The sequence below is a fragment of the Trichosurus vulpecula genome, chromosome 4 (genome assembly GCF_011100635.1).
Source record: "Trichosurus vulpecula isolate mTriVul1 chromosome 4, mTriVul1.pri, whole genome shotgun sequence".
Taxonomy (NCBI): domain Eukaryota; kingdom Metazoa; phylum Chordata; class Mammalia; order Diprotodontia; family Phalangeridae; genus Trichosurus; species Trichosurus vulpecula.
In genome coordinates, this window is record NC_050576.1 from 302,400,968 (window position 1) to 302,417,052 (window position 16,085).

The 16,085-nt window shown below is 39.8% G+C and overlaps 1 protein-coding gene across 1 annotated transcript in view; it reads left to right on the forward strand.

The window, feature by feature from the left end:
• SIAH3 (siah E3 ubiquitin protein ligase family member 3) overlaps positions 1-9,195 on the forward strand; it is an 88,886-nt gene extending 79,691 nt beyond the window's left edge. Inside the window, exon 2 of the mRNA XM_036757648.1 lies at positions 8,280-9,195. Within this exon, the coding sequence (XP_036613543.1) occupies positions 8,280-8,960 (681 nt within the window). The 3' untranslated portion in view covers positions 8,961-9,195. The remainder of the gene's footprint in view (positions 1-8,279) is intronic.
• Positions 9,196-16,085: the final 6,890 nt, after the last annotated feature.

Here is a 16,085-nt window from a genome sequence, read left to right on the forward strand (position 1 = left end):
GGTACATGCCTAAGGGAATTCAGCAACTTGAGAAGGGGCCTGAGTTATTCTTTCTTTAATTTATTTTATTTATTTTTCTGAAGAAACATCTGAGGCATAGAGAAGTAAAATGGCTTGCTTATGGGATGGAATGGAAAAGCATTTATTAAGCACTTACTGTGTGCCAAGCATTCTGCCAACTGTTTCAGAGAGCAGAGCAGGTAACTTCTTTCAAGTAGCTTATGTTCTAGTTAGTGAAGACAACACATACAAGAGGGTTCAGCTTCAGGGTAGATGGAATGGCCAAGTAGTCGTTAGGGTACAACAGCAGGATCAATAACAAAGAGCCTTTGGGGTACAACAGGCCATAAGGCAATGCCTAGGAGGGGTAGTCTGTAAGGGTGTAGTGGTAGGGTAAATGGCAAGGTCCACCATCTTATTAGAGGATTTTTGTTGGTGATTCCCTGCTTATCCAAGTGATATAAGTGACCATATCCCCATCCAGTGACTATTGGGATAGGGTAGTAGACCCAAAGGTGGGAGTGGAGCAGGGCTCTGAGTTACCTCCAGCATGATGGTCAACATCCAATTGGGAGCAAAAGTCAAGCACCTGGTGCTGGAGATCAGGAAGGCCTTCCCACCAAAAATCAGTACATGAGTTGAATCTTAAAAAGAGCTAAGGATTCTAAGAGGCAGAGATGAAGAAGGAGTGTTTTCTAGGAATGGAAAACAACCTATACAAAGGCAGAGAGCCAGGAGAGAAAGGGCTGACTTTGGGAAATAGCAAGTTCAGAAAAAGGAATAATATGTTACAAATTTAGAAAAGTCATATAATGAAGGGTTTTTAATGCCAAGGTGAGGGGCTTATGTTTTATCCTAGAGGCAATGGCGAGCCATTGCTCCTTGAGCAGGCTAATGGCATGGTCATGCAAGAGTACAATTAGAAAGTTTTGCAATAGGCAAGAAGTGATGAGTCTGAACTAGGGTGGCGGCCCTATGAGTGGAGAGATGTTGAAGAGGTAGGATCGATGAAACTTGGCAAGGGACTGGATATTGAGGGCAAAGGTAAATTTGAGGATGATTCCAAGGTTGCAAACCTGGATGCCTAGAAGAATGGTAGTGTCCTTTAAGAGAAGCAGAGACATTTGGTTTATGGGGTAAGTTTAGACACGGAAAGCACTGGGTTTCATTTTAACCATATTGAATTCAAAGATGAATGTGAACTTGTTCTACAAATCCTAGGATGTGAGAACCAAGCAGTACTCCTTGTATCAGAAAAGAGATATCAAAAAAGAGACAATCTTAGGACAATCTTAAGGACAATCTTAGGACACTCAAAAGTAAAGAAGAACCCTTTATGCATGTTTCATTGTATTTTTTTTAAAAATTATTTTTATTTCATTAAATATTTCCCAATTACATGTACAAATTTTTTAAAATTTTTTTAGTTCCAAATTCTCTCTTTTCCACCCTGCCTCCCTCCTTGAGAAGGCAAGTAGTTTGATTTCGATCATGCTTGTGAACATGCATGGTTCATCATTACAAAGATTCAGCTGTACACTTGATCAAATTATATGCCTAAAATATATTAAGCCCCACAGGAGGTATTCTAGACCTTTGCCTATCTCTTCAATCCCCTAACTCTAGCTCTCTCTCATCACATGGTCCCACTCTTACTTTACTAAGATGGAAGCCATCAACCGTGAACCTCTTACTGCACATAACACATGAGCAGAATTTCTCAGCTGCTCCTTTGCCTGGACCCAGACTGTCATCACCAACTACATATTAGTCATTCACCTATGGAGACCAGTGCTGGGTATACAGGCATGTCTGGTTATCATCATATAAATGAGACCTCCAATTTTCAATTAATGAATTAGTTTAAAAAGCATTTGTAGAGAGCATACTTTGTGCAGAATACTGTGCAAGGTGCTGGGGAAGTTATAAAGTTTAGATATTTGTCCTCATGGAGCTTCCAGTCTAGGAAGGGTATTACACAAATACAAATTACTATCACACACATTAACACATGATAAATGCATTGGAGAGGTAGGAAGCAATAGGCAATAATGAAAGGTTTGAGGAAGCTAGAAGAGATTTTGAGTTAATTTCTGTTTGGAGCATTTCCTTTACAAGAATGGGAGACTGATAAAAAAAGGCAGCTAGTGTTTCCAGAGAGCTTGATTTAAGAAATCTGCTATTCCAGTGACAGAGGAAGCTGGGGCAGGGGAGGGGTGCCCCACCACTGGTGGTCTATATCAGTTTCTGGGCCTGAGTGATTAAGTGACTCTTAGGTTAGCTCCTTTGCCTTTTCCTCCCCTGGTGTAAAATGAGAAGGTTAGTTCCTTTGCCCTTCTTCGGGTACTAGAGAGCCTTTTCTTAATTAATGCTCATTAATGGGGTCATGAATGAGTATAAAGCAAATGAGTGTGAGCAGCAGTCAGTTGGAATTGTGTATAAAATGCCCCTCCTGTTGAAGTGGATTACCAGGGTAATGTTCTGGGATGGGAGGGCTTTCGAGGGAAATACAATCCTGTAAATCAGATTCTTGACTTGCAAAGAGAAGGAAAGTCATCAGAAAAGGAGTGTCATGGGATATGGACAGAGACAAACTCTTTCCTACCTGGCCTGAGATCCCACAGCCTGGCCGTTATACACCATACTTGAGTAGTTTATCATATTAGCTAAAGCATTTTCAAATTCAATTACAGTGATGCTGGAAATGGCCCCATGGATGCTGTTAATCTCTGGGAAAAAATTATACCAGGTCTCTGAAGCTTCCCATTTCTAAACCCAATCTTGAGCATTATTCTAAAGGTTAATTTAAGACCCATCGTCCAAGAGAGAAGTTAAACATAACTGTTGGAAAAACTGTCCTCCCCCACTCGACTGACTGAGGGGTTTATCGGTGTGTGAGAGTTCATTAGTTTTAATTAGTGTAATCACTAATGTTGCATTAACAGTTTAGTGAGGGAAAGTAATTACTCACACATCCACTGTATTAGATAGGAAGATGAGAATTCATTTTCCGAGACCATTAACATTTCAGATTAACATTGCAGCGATTAAAAAACACTTTCTCCCAGTCACCATCCCGATGACCTGCTTACCCATAGATAGTTTAAATTAACCATATCTTTCATCAGGAGAAGTGGAGAGAAATGGAGAATGAAGCCCAAGTAGATTATTTTATAATCCCTTCCACAGCCACACAGCAAGAGTAGAAATCTTGATTAGTTCATAATGTCCTCCTTGATTTGCATAGTCATTGGGTTCAGTCTCTGCATTGGGGATTATAAACTTGGCTACATTGTTACCCAGAAGCAATAAAGCCCAGTGAAAGCGAGAGACAAAAGAACAGGCAGGCGAGTCTAGATGGATTGAATGCTCCATGGGTCCAGGAATGTGTATGGCTCACTGTTAGCAGGGTTAGGGGTTCATTATTCTTTCTATCAGGAACTATAGGTTAGGGCAAGCTATTATATTTGTTCATAGAGGATTTTGGTTTAAATTAAAACACATCACCACCGCTACCAGGCCAGTGGGAAATCTTTGTGCCTGTTGGAGACATTCTAACGCCTGAAGGACTAAAGGTCCCTTCAGTCTGCCCTTTTAAATCATTGAGGGTCAAATGAAATGAAACGGTTGCCCTATCCCCTGAACTAGAAACTCCCTGCTCTCCTCACCGCACCACCACCCACCCCCTCCACCGTCCCTCCGCAGTGTCTTGAGTTTCAGAAGTCCCCATGACAGACACATCTTTTTCTAAGTCAGATGCTCAGAATTTTTTTCTTTTGCAAGGTCATTGCATGTGACCAAAGAGTCCTAGGCCAAGGACATTAGGACCTCTTTGATGAAGAAACAAATATACCAAGTCCCAAGGCTGCTGCCTCAGAGGCTAGAGGGCAAGATATGGAGGGAAGAGGCAAGAGGTCTGTGGAGAGAATTAGGCTGAATGCCACCAGCTCTCTCCAACTAAAGGCACTAATGGAAGAGCCCCTTATTTGCTCAGCACCCCACATTTTTCATAATGCTTGCATATATGATACCTCTCTGGGACCACACCCAAGTGAAGAAGAATAACAGAAATAAATACTACTACCACTGCCAATTGTATAGCACTTTAAATTTTGCAAAGCACTTTACAAATAATATCTCATTTGGGGGCTCACAACAATCCTGAGAAGTAGGTACTATTATTATCTGTATCTACAGAAACTGAGGCAGATAGAAATTAAGTGATTTGCCCAAGCACATTGCTAATAAGTACTGAGGCAGGATTTAAACTCAAATCTTCCTGACTCCAGGTCCTGTGCTATGTCCTACCTGGCTGTTAAGATCATTATCTAAATCTGTGATGCTGAGGTAGAGGAGGCAAGATGTAGTGGGTAGAGGACGAACCTTAGAGTTAGGAAGAGCTGGGCTTACATCTCATCTCAGAAAGATGCTGTCTATATGACCCTGGAGAGGTTATGTAACCTCTCAACACACCAAGAAACTCTAGGATTGTAAGTGGAAGAGAAAGTTGCATTCTTTAAAGGAAGAGGGAGTTTCCTCTGCAGGGATTTCCTAAAGCATTGAAAGTACAGGTGGGAAGGGAAGGCAAAGGGAGACAAGGGGAGGGAAGGCAAGGGAAAGCAAGGGAAAGAATGGGAAAGGGAGGGGAGGGGAGGGAAGGGAAGGGAAGGTGAATCAGGATAGACAGATTGACAGAGCACTGCATTTACAATAAGAAGACTTGGGTTTGAATCTGGACTCTAATAGTTACCAGAACCATAGATTTAAAGCTAAAAGGTTCCTCAGGGTCATCTAGTCCAACCACTCCATTTCACAGAATGAAACTGAGGCTCAGAGAAGTTAAATGATATGCTCAAGGTCACACAGATAATCAGTGGTCTACCATTTATCAGAATTTGAACCCAGGTTCTCTGATTCTTTCCAATATAACAGACTACCTGTTGGACAAGTCCCTTTACCTCTCTGGGCCTCAGTTTCTTTGTCTATAAAATCGAGGGATTGGATTAGATAACGTTTTAGACTCATTCTAGCTCTAAATCTTATGATCTTACTGCCTCAAAATATAGCCTTCCCTTCAAAAGGATGGTGGCTAACAGAGGAACGGGGCAGCTAGGTGTCATGGTGGATAAAGTGCACAGCTTCAGACATTTACTGACTGTGTGACCCTGGGCAGGTCACTTAACTTTGTTTGCCTCAGTTTCCTCATTCATAAAATGAGCTGGAGAAGGAAATGACAAACCATTCCACTGTCTTTGGCAAGAAACCTCAAAATGGGGTCACGAAGAGTCAGCCACTACTGAAACAACATAACAGGGAGAATAGAAATTGGATTAGAGTGGCACTTTTTAATAAAAAGCATCAAATACATGATGATTCTGTGTAGAAGAATTGAAAAGAGCTCGGGGCTGTACTCATAGCAGCCACAGCTAAGCCACACACCAAAATATATTATTTCCCAGAATGCTATATGTAAAGGACTATGGACTGTTAGTATTGGTGTTTTCACTGTGGAGAAATAATACTGAATAGTTCATAGTAGATAAAGCCAAGAACTTGAAATTAGGAAGATCTGAATTCAAATCCTGCCACAGACTGTGTGTCCCTGGACAAGTCACTCACCCTGTTTGTCTCAGTTTCCTTGTCTGTAAAATGTGGATAATAATAGCACCCACTTCCAAAGGCTGCTGTGAAGATCAAATGAGCTGGTCTTTGCATTTGCAAAATGCTTTGTAAAGCTTAATGTGTTAGATAAGTGCTAGCAGTTATTTTAGCACGATCTTTAAATGTGAAAGAAAATACCACTTTTTAACAAGCCAGGGATGCTCATAGAGTCATCTGAGTGCTAGTGACTACGCTTTCAAAGCATGTGTGCAGTAAGACATACAAGAGTTTTGGTACCATTGAAGATAATCAGGTCAGCACTCTGGACTGATGAAGAGGGAGGAACACTGGGTTGTTCTTCTCTCCTCTAAGATATAAACACCCTCATCTCAGGGAATGTTTTTGCTTTTTCTCTATATCCTCAGCCCTTGGCACAATGCCCGTCATCTAGAAAGCATTTACTAAATGCTTGTTGGTTGATCGCTTGATTCTTTCACTATCGTCTCTCCCTTGGCAATTTTCTCTTCCCACAATTTCAACCATTACCTCTTCATAAACAACCATCAAATCTTTCCATTCAGCTGTGTCTTCTCTCTTTCAAGCCCTAGATCCCCATTTCCAACTGTCTACAGGGTGGATCTCCCCATATATCCCATTGACATCTTAAATTCAACTTGTCTATGAAATATGATTTCAAAGAATCACAAAAATCTCAGATTTGGAAAAACCTCAGAAATCACCTAGTCCAGTGAGTAACTGACTATTCAACAGTCATATTCAACATAAACATGTGTTGAGCATTTATTATGTCCCAAACACTGTGCTGAGTTCTCAGGATACATACTTCCTGCCCTCAAGTATATCACAATCTAATGGGGGAAGGGACAATATGCAAAAGGAGACTGAAAGGGGAGAGGGGAAGGAGGAGAAGGTACTCCACTTGGGGGTATGGTGGAGAAGTCAGTCAAAGAAGTCCTAAAGTGGTATCGCTAGGTGAGAAATGAGGAGATGTGTGAGCTGAACTCTTTCCTTAAATGGAGGTTTGGGGTTCCTGGCCTCACCCTCCAATCAGAGAGGCAGAGGGTGAGGCTGTCAAATTAAAGAATCAAAAAGGTTTAATTATTGTTTTTCCCTCTGAACTGATCTCTTAAGAACCGTAAGTTCAGAATATACTCCTCTGTTTTAAAAATATAAATCTTGTCACTTTTACTTATGTGTTGCAGCATAACTGAGTTTTTCTCTTCTTTAGCAGAAACCCCAGACTAGGGTTCTTTTCACTTATGTCTTATCTTCTTCACCCATGGGGTTCCTCAAAAGGCAGGGGTTCTTCACTAATGCATTGTTGGTAGAGTTGTGAACTGATCCATCCATTCTGGAGAGCAATTTGGAACTATGCCCAAAGGTCTATAAAAATGTGTATACCCTTTAACCCAGCAATACCACTTCTAGGGCTATAGCCCAAAGAGATCATACAAATGGGAAAAGGACCCATGGGTACAAAAATATTTATAGCTGCTCTTTTTGTGGTGGCAAAGAATTGGAAATCGAAGGGATGCCCATCAATTGGGGAATGGCTGAACAAGTTGTTGTACATGAATGTAATGGAATACTGTTATGCTATAAGAAATGATGAGCAGATAGACTTCAGAAAAACCTGGAAAGACTCATATGAACTGATGCTGAGTGAGGGGAGCAGAACCAGGAGAACACTATACACAGTTATAGACATATTGTGCGATGACTTACTTTAATAGTCTTGGCTCTTCTCAGCAAAGCACGGTTCTAAGACAACTCCAAAAGATTCATGACGGAAAAGGCTATTCACATCCAGAGAAAGAATTATGGAGTCTAAATGCAGATTGAAGCAAACTATTTGCTCTCTTTTTTTTTTGTTTTTTTCTTCTTTCTTGTAGTTCATTCCATTGTTTATAATTCTTCTTTGCAACATGACTAATGTGAAAATATGTTTAATGTAAATGTATATATAGAGCCTATATTGGATTCCATGCCATCTTGGGGAGGGGGGAAGGGAGGAGGAGAGGGAGGGGCAGAAAATTTGGAATTCAAAAGTTTGTGGAACTGAATGCTGTAAACTAAAAGTTAATTAATTTTTTAAAAGGCAGGGGTTCTTAATATGGGGTCCATATACACACATATACACATATATTACATGTATATGTACCATATATATAATATGCATGTTGTGTATATATATTGATAATTATATTTCAATATAATTGATTTCCCTGGTAATTCTATATGTTTTATCTTATGCACTTAACATGATTCTGAGGAGGGGTCCGTTTTTGTTATTGATGCTGTTCAGTTGTTCTAGTCATGTATGATTATTTGTGACCCCATTTGGCTTTTTCTTGGCAAAGGTGCTGGAATGGTTTGCCATTTCTTCCCCAGCTCCTTTTACAGATGAGGAAACTGAGGCAAACAGGGTCAAATGCCTTGCCCAGGGTCACATAGCAAGTGACTGTCCAAGGCTGGATTTGAATTCAGGAAGACTCAGGAAAGCCTGGCATTCTATCCACTATACCATCTGGCTGCTCGAAGGGGTTCGTAGGCTTCTTCAAACTGCCAAAGGGGTCTAGGACACAAAATATTAAGAACTCCTGCCCTAGAAGTTTCTCAGACTATTTCTCACTAACCTGTTTCTCTTTCCTTTGCAGTATGTGTCCACCAGGCGTGCAGTCACACAGAGTACGCCAGAGCCTGCTGGCTTCCATCCTCACCATCACATCCACCACCACCACCGCCACCACCAACAACAACGCCACCATCACCACCACCGCCATCACTCCCTCCCTCACCACCTTCACCATCAGGAGGCAGTGTTACACGAGGCACCGCTTCCCCTCTGCATCTGCCCTTTATTCTCCTGTCAATGGGAAGGCCAGCTGGAGGTGGTATTGTCCCACCTGAGGCAAAGCCACAGAATCAACATCCTCCAGGGGGCAGAGATAGTCTTCCTGGCCACGGACATGAACCTCCCAGCACCAGCTGATTGGATCATCATGCATTCCTGCTTGGGCCACCACTTCCTGCTGGTGCTAAGGAAGCAAGAGAAGTATGAGGGTCACCCACAGTTCTTTGCCACCATGATGCTGATTGGGACCCCAACTCAGGCTGACTGCTTCACCTACCGCCTGGAGCTCAACAGGAACCAAAGGCGCCTCAAGTGGGAGGCCACCCCCAGATCGGTCCTGGAGTGTGTGGACTCCATCATCACTGATGGCGATTGCCTGGTACTGAACACCTCCCTGGCCCAGCTCTTCTCTGACAATGGCAGTCTGGCAATTGGAATTGCAATCTCAGCAAGCAAGGTCCATGCCCCTGAAGTTGAGATCTGAAGGACAGAGACACGGGCACATGACTACTGCCTCCAAGAACAACAAACCTTAGGCTGTGTCTCCATGCTTTCTGGATGTCAAGACTTTAGACTTTCTTCTTCTTTTTTGGTCTCAGGTCTTTTGTGGTATTTAGAATCTGTCTGCCATGGGCATTATGTTATGTATACATCCTGTGATTTAAGGTCTCAACGTAATGTAATTCCTGTTTTGTTGGTATAACATTAGGTAGTATTTTTAAGATAGTTACCCAATCAGAATGGTTATTTCTATCCACCGTGACTCTCCATACACACCCATGCACCCAAACACGTCCACATGCATACAGGTGCAATTGAACAAAACTAAATAAGTTCATTAAACCACTCACATGTAATTGGGCAAAACCCAGCAAGTTCATGAAACGAACTAGAAAGATACATGGTGTCTTAAAAGAAGTAGATTACTTCTTCCTCCTGTCTGTCATAACTGGCTAAATCTGGAGTGCCCATTTTCAGCACATCAACTAAGAAGGTCTAGTTGATTCAGACATCTGGCAACCCCTAATTAGAACTCAACCACAAAGATGACTTCTATATATAGTATTGGGGGCAGGGATATGAATTGTAACATGCATTCTATATATACAGATCTAGTCCTGTGATTCAAGACGGACATTAAATACTAAGCCTTAGAAGGCTCTCAGGTTTCTTCTGCTTTAGGAGACAGTGTTGTTCATTGGAAAGAACATGGGCTTTTGAAGCAAAGGACATGGGTTCAAATCCCACCTCTCATTTATTACCCATGTTTAACTTTGGTATTCCTTTTTCTCACAGGATCATGGGAATTTATAGTTGGAAGGGACCTTAGAGATCATCTTATTCAACCCCTTCATTTTGTAATAAAATGTTTACTGAATGAATTTTATGGATGAAGAGACAAGTCCAGAGATTTAAAGGTCACACAGATAACAAATAGCAGAGTTTGACTTTGGTCCCAAATTTTCTGACTCACAATCCAGTTCTTCCAGTATGATAGTGAGTCTTATCTTCCCTTGAACCAGACTCAAAATTACCTGTCTTTTTTTGATGCTCTCCTGAGCATTCCCTTGTCCTGTAATTTTCAAGACAAATTCACTATGACATCAAATGGGAGAGAAGGAAAGAAAGGCAGAAAAAGCCAAAAAAGAAAGTAAAGCAAGCATCTGCTTTCTCTGAAACAAAGTTATTTCCCCAGATAGTGTGCTTCATGATGTGGTTATGAAGCCTGTCAATCCCTTCTCCTGGCTTTTAATACTTCACAACCTATTGCTCCATACCAACATTGAATAGGATGAACTTAGAGTACAATACACAGATCCCATGTCATGGATGAGAAATAACTCATGTTCAAAATGAAGGGTCCTCTGTTTTGTCTTCTGCAGACAACTGAACAGCATCCTCTTCACAAATAGTCTTTCATATGTTTTAATTCAATGAAATGTAGCAGATATTGACTGAGTACCTATGATGGGCAAGGGAATGGTAGAGTATACAGAGATGAAGAAGACCAGATTCCTGCCCTAGAAGAGCTCACAGCTTCCCAAGAGATTTTTCTCACCCATATTATATATTCCAAAACATTCCATGGACACCACCATTCAGCACATAAACATAATCACTGGAAGTCTAAACATCATTGGCACACATTGGTCCATAGATTGGTGCTGAATATTATGCAAGTCAATTTGGGTGAACCTGGAAGCTACCCTTTAAGAGTTTAAGAGTAAGAGTCATAGAAGAGATTAGGAAGAAATATCAGTTATTCATTGGGTCCAGCCTTAAGGCCATTGAATGAAAAACATTTAGGGCAGGTAGCCATCTATTCTCCAGGGACAATGCTATGAGTCCCCACTATAGCCTATTTTAGTACTTTGTTACCTTGAAGGTCAAGAGATTATACCAATACTCAACCCGAATCTTTCCTTGATTTCACATAAGCCCATTTCCTTTATCTTCTGTGGACATAGAAATCAATGGTGGGGGTGGGAGGACATCATCCTCATGAATAAATAAACAAAAATTTCTTAAGCCCACTAAATGCTAGGTACTGAGGATGCAAAGATATTCACTACCCTCAAGGAGCTTACAGACCATCAGGGGAAACAGCATGTATATACGCGTATGCAAAACAAATAAACGGTCTTTTTTGGAAGGGGAAAGCCCTTCTTACATTTGGATTTGATTAGCAAATGTTTATTAAGTTCCTAATACATGCAGCAAAGTTTGTGGACCGCTGTGGGGTTATGGCAAGACATGGACATCTAGTAGGAGAGATGACAGATACAAAAATTATTACTAAAAAGGAAGATTGTTCTTAATTTTATGGAAAAGCTATAAACAAAGAGCTATGGAAGCATAGTATAGGGAGAGATTACCTTTAAATGTCAGTATCCGGGAGGACTTTAGAGAAAAGATGGAGTTTCAGAGTTGGAGGAGACCCCTGAAACTGTCTACTATAACTCACAATCTAAAAAGAATTCTCTTCACAATATATCCAGCAAGGATTCTTGAAGAATAGGTTAGATTTTAGCAGGCTGAGATTGGGGGCAGGGTAGAAACCTCGAGATTGCAGAGCCTATTTGGGGAACAGTGAATAGTCTAGTTTTTCTAGAACAGCAGTCCTCAAACTTTTTGAATTCAAGTCTTTATATTCTTAATTTTTTTTTGAAGAACACCCACCCCCACTGTGAGCTTTTATTATGTGGGTTAGATCTATTAACATTTACCATATTAGAAATTTAAATATTGGCACAGAGCCCAGGTGGCAGAGTTCAGAGAAGAAGTTAGCTGAACTCTCTCAACATTCCCTTACAAATCTCTCTTCAAATTGAATTCTGGAATGGCAAAGCCAACAAATAAGTCAGGGTTTTTCCAGCCTAAGACAACTTGGGAGGTGGGCAAGAAAGGTCTGTGGCACCAGGGTGATGGACAGCCTGGAGTGCTATACATCCTATGGCAACAGCAGCAGCAGCAGGGCTTGGAGGCAGCTACAACAGCAGCATCAGCAACTTTGGGAGCTCTCAGCCCACAGACAGTAAGGGGATTCTACAATTAGTCAGAAAAAGATTACCAGGACCCTTTACTGGCATTGTGTTCTGGGCCCTATTGCCCTGCCTATATGCAGTTCCAGGTGTGAAGAGGAGCACTGGAGCTTGCAGCCACAGAGAAATAGGGGCCTTGGGCATAGCTCCAGGGCAGAGAAGAGTGCTTGTGGTCACTCACGATGGAGCAGAAACCCTGATTTCAGTTCTAAGGTGGGAAGAAACACTAACCCTTGAGGCTGCAGGGTGGCAGTGAGCCTAGTTATAGTTCCAGAGCCAAGAGGAGTACTCATACTTTCCACTGCAGGGGAGCAAAGTCCCTTTCTGGGTAAAGACCAGACAAAACACAGATCAGGAGAGCAGTGATCACACCTCCCATTGGATCATATCACCTTGTAAGCACTAAAAACTAAGAACTAGTTCTGAAAATAGCAGCATGAAAAACCTGAAGCTTGGGACAATACCTCCTCCACCCCAGGAGCAGAATCCAACCTCAACATGAAGTTAAAAGTCAAGAAATAGGCCAGAAAAAGGGACAAACAACAAAAAGGATCTGATCATTAAAAGCTACAGTGGTGACAGGGAAGATCATGACACTAACTCAGAGGAAGACAACGCTATCAAAACAGCTACAAGCAAAGCCTCAAAGAAAAAAGTCAATTGGACATAAGTTCAACAAGAATTCCTGGAAGAGCTCAAAAAGGCTGTTAAAAATCAAATAGGAGAACCAGAGGAAAAAATAGGGAGAATGAGAATGATGCAAGATTATTATGAAAAGGTAGTCTTGGTAAAAAATTATTATTAAAATTATGAAAAGAGCTTGGTAAAAAGAGGCACGAAAATACTAAAGAAAATAACACATTAAAAAGCAGAAATGGCTAAATGGAAAAAGATGTTCAAAAGTTCACTGAAGAAAGCAATCCCTTAAAAATTAGAATTGGGCAAGTGAACTCTAATGACTCCATGATACATCAAAAAACAATCAAACTTAAAAGAATGAAAAATAGAAGCAAATGTGAAATATCTCATTGGGGAAACAATTGACCTGACAAATAGATCAAGGAGAGATAATTTAAGACTTATCGAACTTCCTGAAAACCATGATTTTAAAAAGTGCTTAGACACTCTATTTCAAGAAATTATCAAGGAAAACTGCCCTGATATGCTAGAACCAGAGGGTAAAATACAAATGGAAAGAATCCAGTGATCACCACCTGAAAGAGATCCCAAAATGAAAACACTAAGGAATATTATAGCAAAATTCCAGATCTCCCAAGTCAAGCAGAAAATATTGCAAGCAGCCATAAAGAAACAATTCAAATATTATTGAGCAACAGTCTGGATCACACAAGATTTAGCAGGTTCCATATTAAAGGAGTGGAGGGCTTGGAATATCATATTCCAGAAGGCAAAGGAGCTAGGATTACAACCAAGAATAACCTACCCAACAAAACTGATTATAATCCTTAAGAGTGAAAATGGATATTTAGTGAAAAAGAAAACTTTTAAGCATTTCTGATGAAAAGACCAGAACTGAATAGAAAATTTGACTATCATATATAAGACTTAAGAGCAACATAAAAAGGTAAACATGAAAGATAAATCATAAGGGACTCAATAACATTCCTATACAGGAAGGTAATACTTATTATTACATTCCTATGTAGAAAAATAATACTTGTTATTCCTAAGAATTTTTTTTATTATTAGGGCAGTTAGAAGGAGTGTAAGTAGGCAGAGGGCATGATTGTTAGTTGCCTGTGATGGGATGATCTCAAAAAAATTAAGGGATGAGAAAGAGCGATTCACTGGGAAAAGGTGGAATGGGGAGGAAGAACAAGGGAAATTATCTCATATAAAAGAGGCATGAATAAAAGCACTTTAACATTGGAAGGTGAAATGGCAGGGAGGGTAGGGGGCAACACTTGAACCTTACTCTCATCGGAATTGTCTAAAAGATGGAATAACATAGACACTCAGTTGGGTATAGAAATTGATCTTGCCCAACAAGGCAGTAGGAGGGGAAGGGGACAAAAGTGGAGGGGGGAAGGGGGGCTGATAGAAGGGAAGGTAGATTAAGGGAGGCAGTGGTCAGAAGCAAAATACTTTTGAGGAGTGACCATGTTAAAAAAAAAAGGAGAGAGAAAAGGATAACCTGGGAGGGAAAGATGAAAGGAAATACACAGTAACCATAACTGTGAATGTGAATGGGCTGAACTCACCTATAAAAGAGAAGTGCATAGCAGAACAGATTAGAAACCAGAATCCAACAATATGTTGTTTACAAGAAACACATTTGAAACAGAAACACACAGAGTAAAAATAAGGGATTGGAGCAGAATCTATCATGCTTCAGCTGAGGCTAAAATAAAAAGGCAGGGGTAGCAATCAAGATCTCAGACAAAGCAAAAGTAAAGAATAGAGCTTATTAAAAGAGATATCCAATACATTTTGCCAAAACATACCATAGAAGATGAAGTAATATCAGTAATAAACATATGTGCACCAAATGGCAAAGCATCCAAATTCTTAAAGAAAAAGTTAAATGAGTTACAGGAGGAAATAGACAGTAAATTATGCTGATGGAAGACTTCAATTTTTCCCTCTCAGAACTAAATAAATCTAACCATAAAATAAGTAAGAATAAGTTAAGAAAATGAATTTTAGAAAAATTAGATATGATAGACCAGTGGAGAAAGGATTATACCTTTTTCTCATCTGCACATGGCATCTTCACAAAAACTAACCACATATTAGGCCATTAAAAATCTCACAACCGAATGCAGAAAAATTAAATGCACCCTTTCCAAACAATAATGTAATAAAAATTACATTCAAAAAAGGGCCATGGAAACATAGATTAAAAATTAATTGGAAATGAAATAATCTAATCCTAAGGAATGAGGTCAAGGAACAAATTACAGGAACAATAAATAATTTCATTAAAGAGAATGACAACAATGAGACAACATACTAAAATTATGGAATGCAGCCAATGCAATACTTAGGGGAAAATTTATATCTCTAAATGATAGAAAAAGAGCAGTTCAAGGAATTTGGCATGCAATGATGAAACTAGACTTACTCTTTGCAGATAATATGATGGTATACTTAGAGAATCAACTAAAAAACTAGTTGAAATAACAACTTCAGCAAAATTGTAGGATATAAAATAAACCCACAAAAATCATCACCATTTCTATAAATTACCAACAAAGTCAAGGAGGAAGAGCTAGAGAGAGAAATTCCATTTAAAATAACTGCAGACTCCAAGAGAAACCCAGGAATTTTATGAACACAAGTACAAGACACTGTTCACACACAGATCTAAACAATTGGAGAAATTAATTGCACATGGGTAGGCTGAGTTAATATGATACAAAATGACAATTCTACCAAATTAATTTGGTTATCCAGTGCTATGGTAGTCAAACTATCAAAACATTATTTTATAGAGTGAGAAAAAATAACAAAATTTATCTGGAAGAACAAAAGGTCAAAATGTCAAGGGAATCAATGGAAAAAATGTGAAGGAAGGTAAAATAGCAATACCAGAGCTCAAACTGTATTACAAAACATTAATTATGTAAACAACCTGGTACTTGCTAAGAAATAGAGTAGTGGATCACTGGAACAGATTAGGAATACAATACCCAGTAGTAAATGATCATAGTAATCCAGTATTTAATAAACCCCTTTGGGTTTTACAAGCTTTTGGAAGAACAACTTACTATTTGACAAAAATTGCTGGGAAAACTGGAAAGCAGTTTGGTAGAAACTAGGTATAGACCAATGTTTCACAACATAAGATAAAGTCAAAATAGGAATATGACTTAAACATAAAGGGTGATATTATAAGCAAATTAGAGGAGCATGAAAAATTTTTTCTTGTCAGGTCTATGAATAAGGGAATAACTTATGACTGAATAAGAGACAGAGAGTATTGTGGAAAGTAAAATGGACAAAACCAATGCAGCCTAGATTAGAAGGAAATCAGGAAGTTGGGGGAAAATTTACAAGTCTCTCTGATAAAGGCCTCATTTCTCAACTATACAGAGAACTGAGTC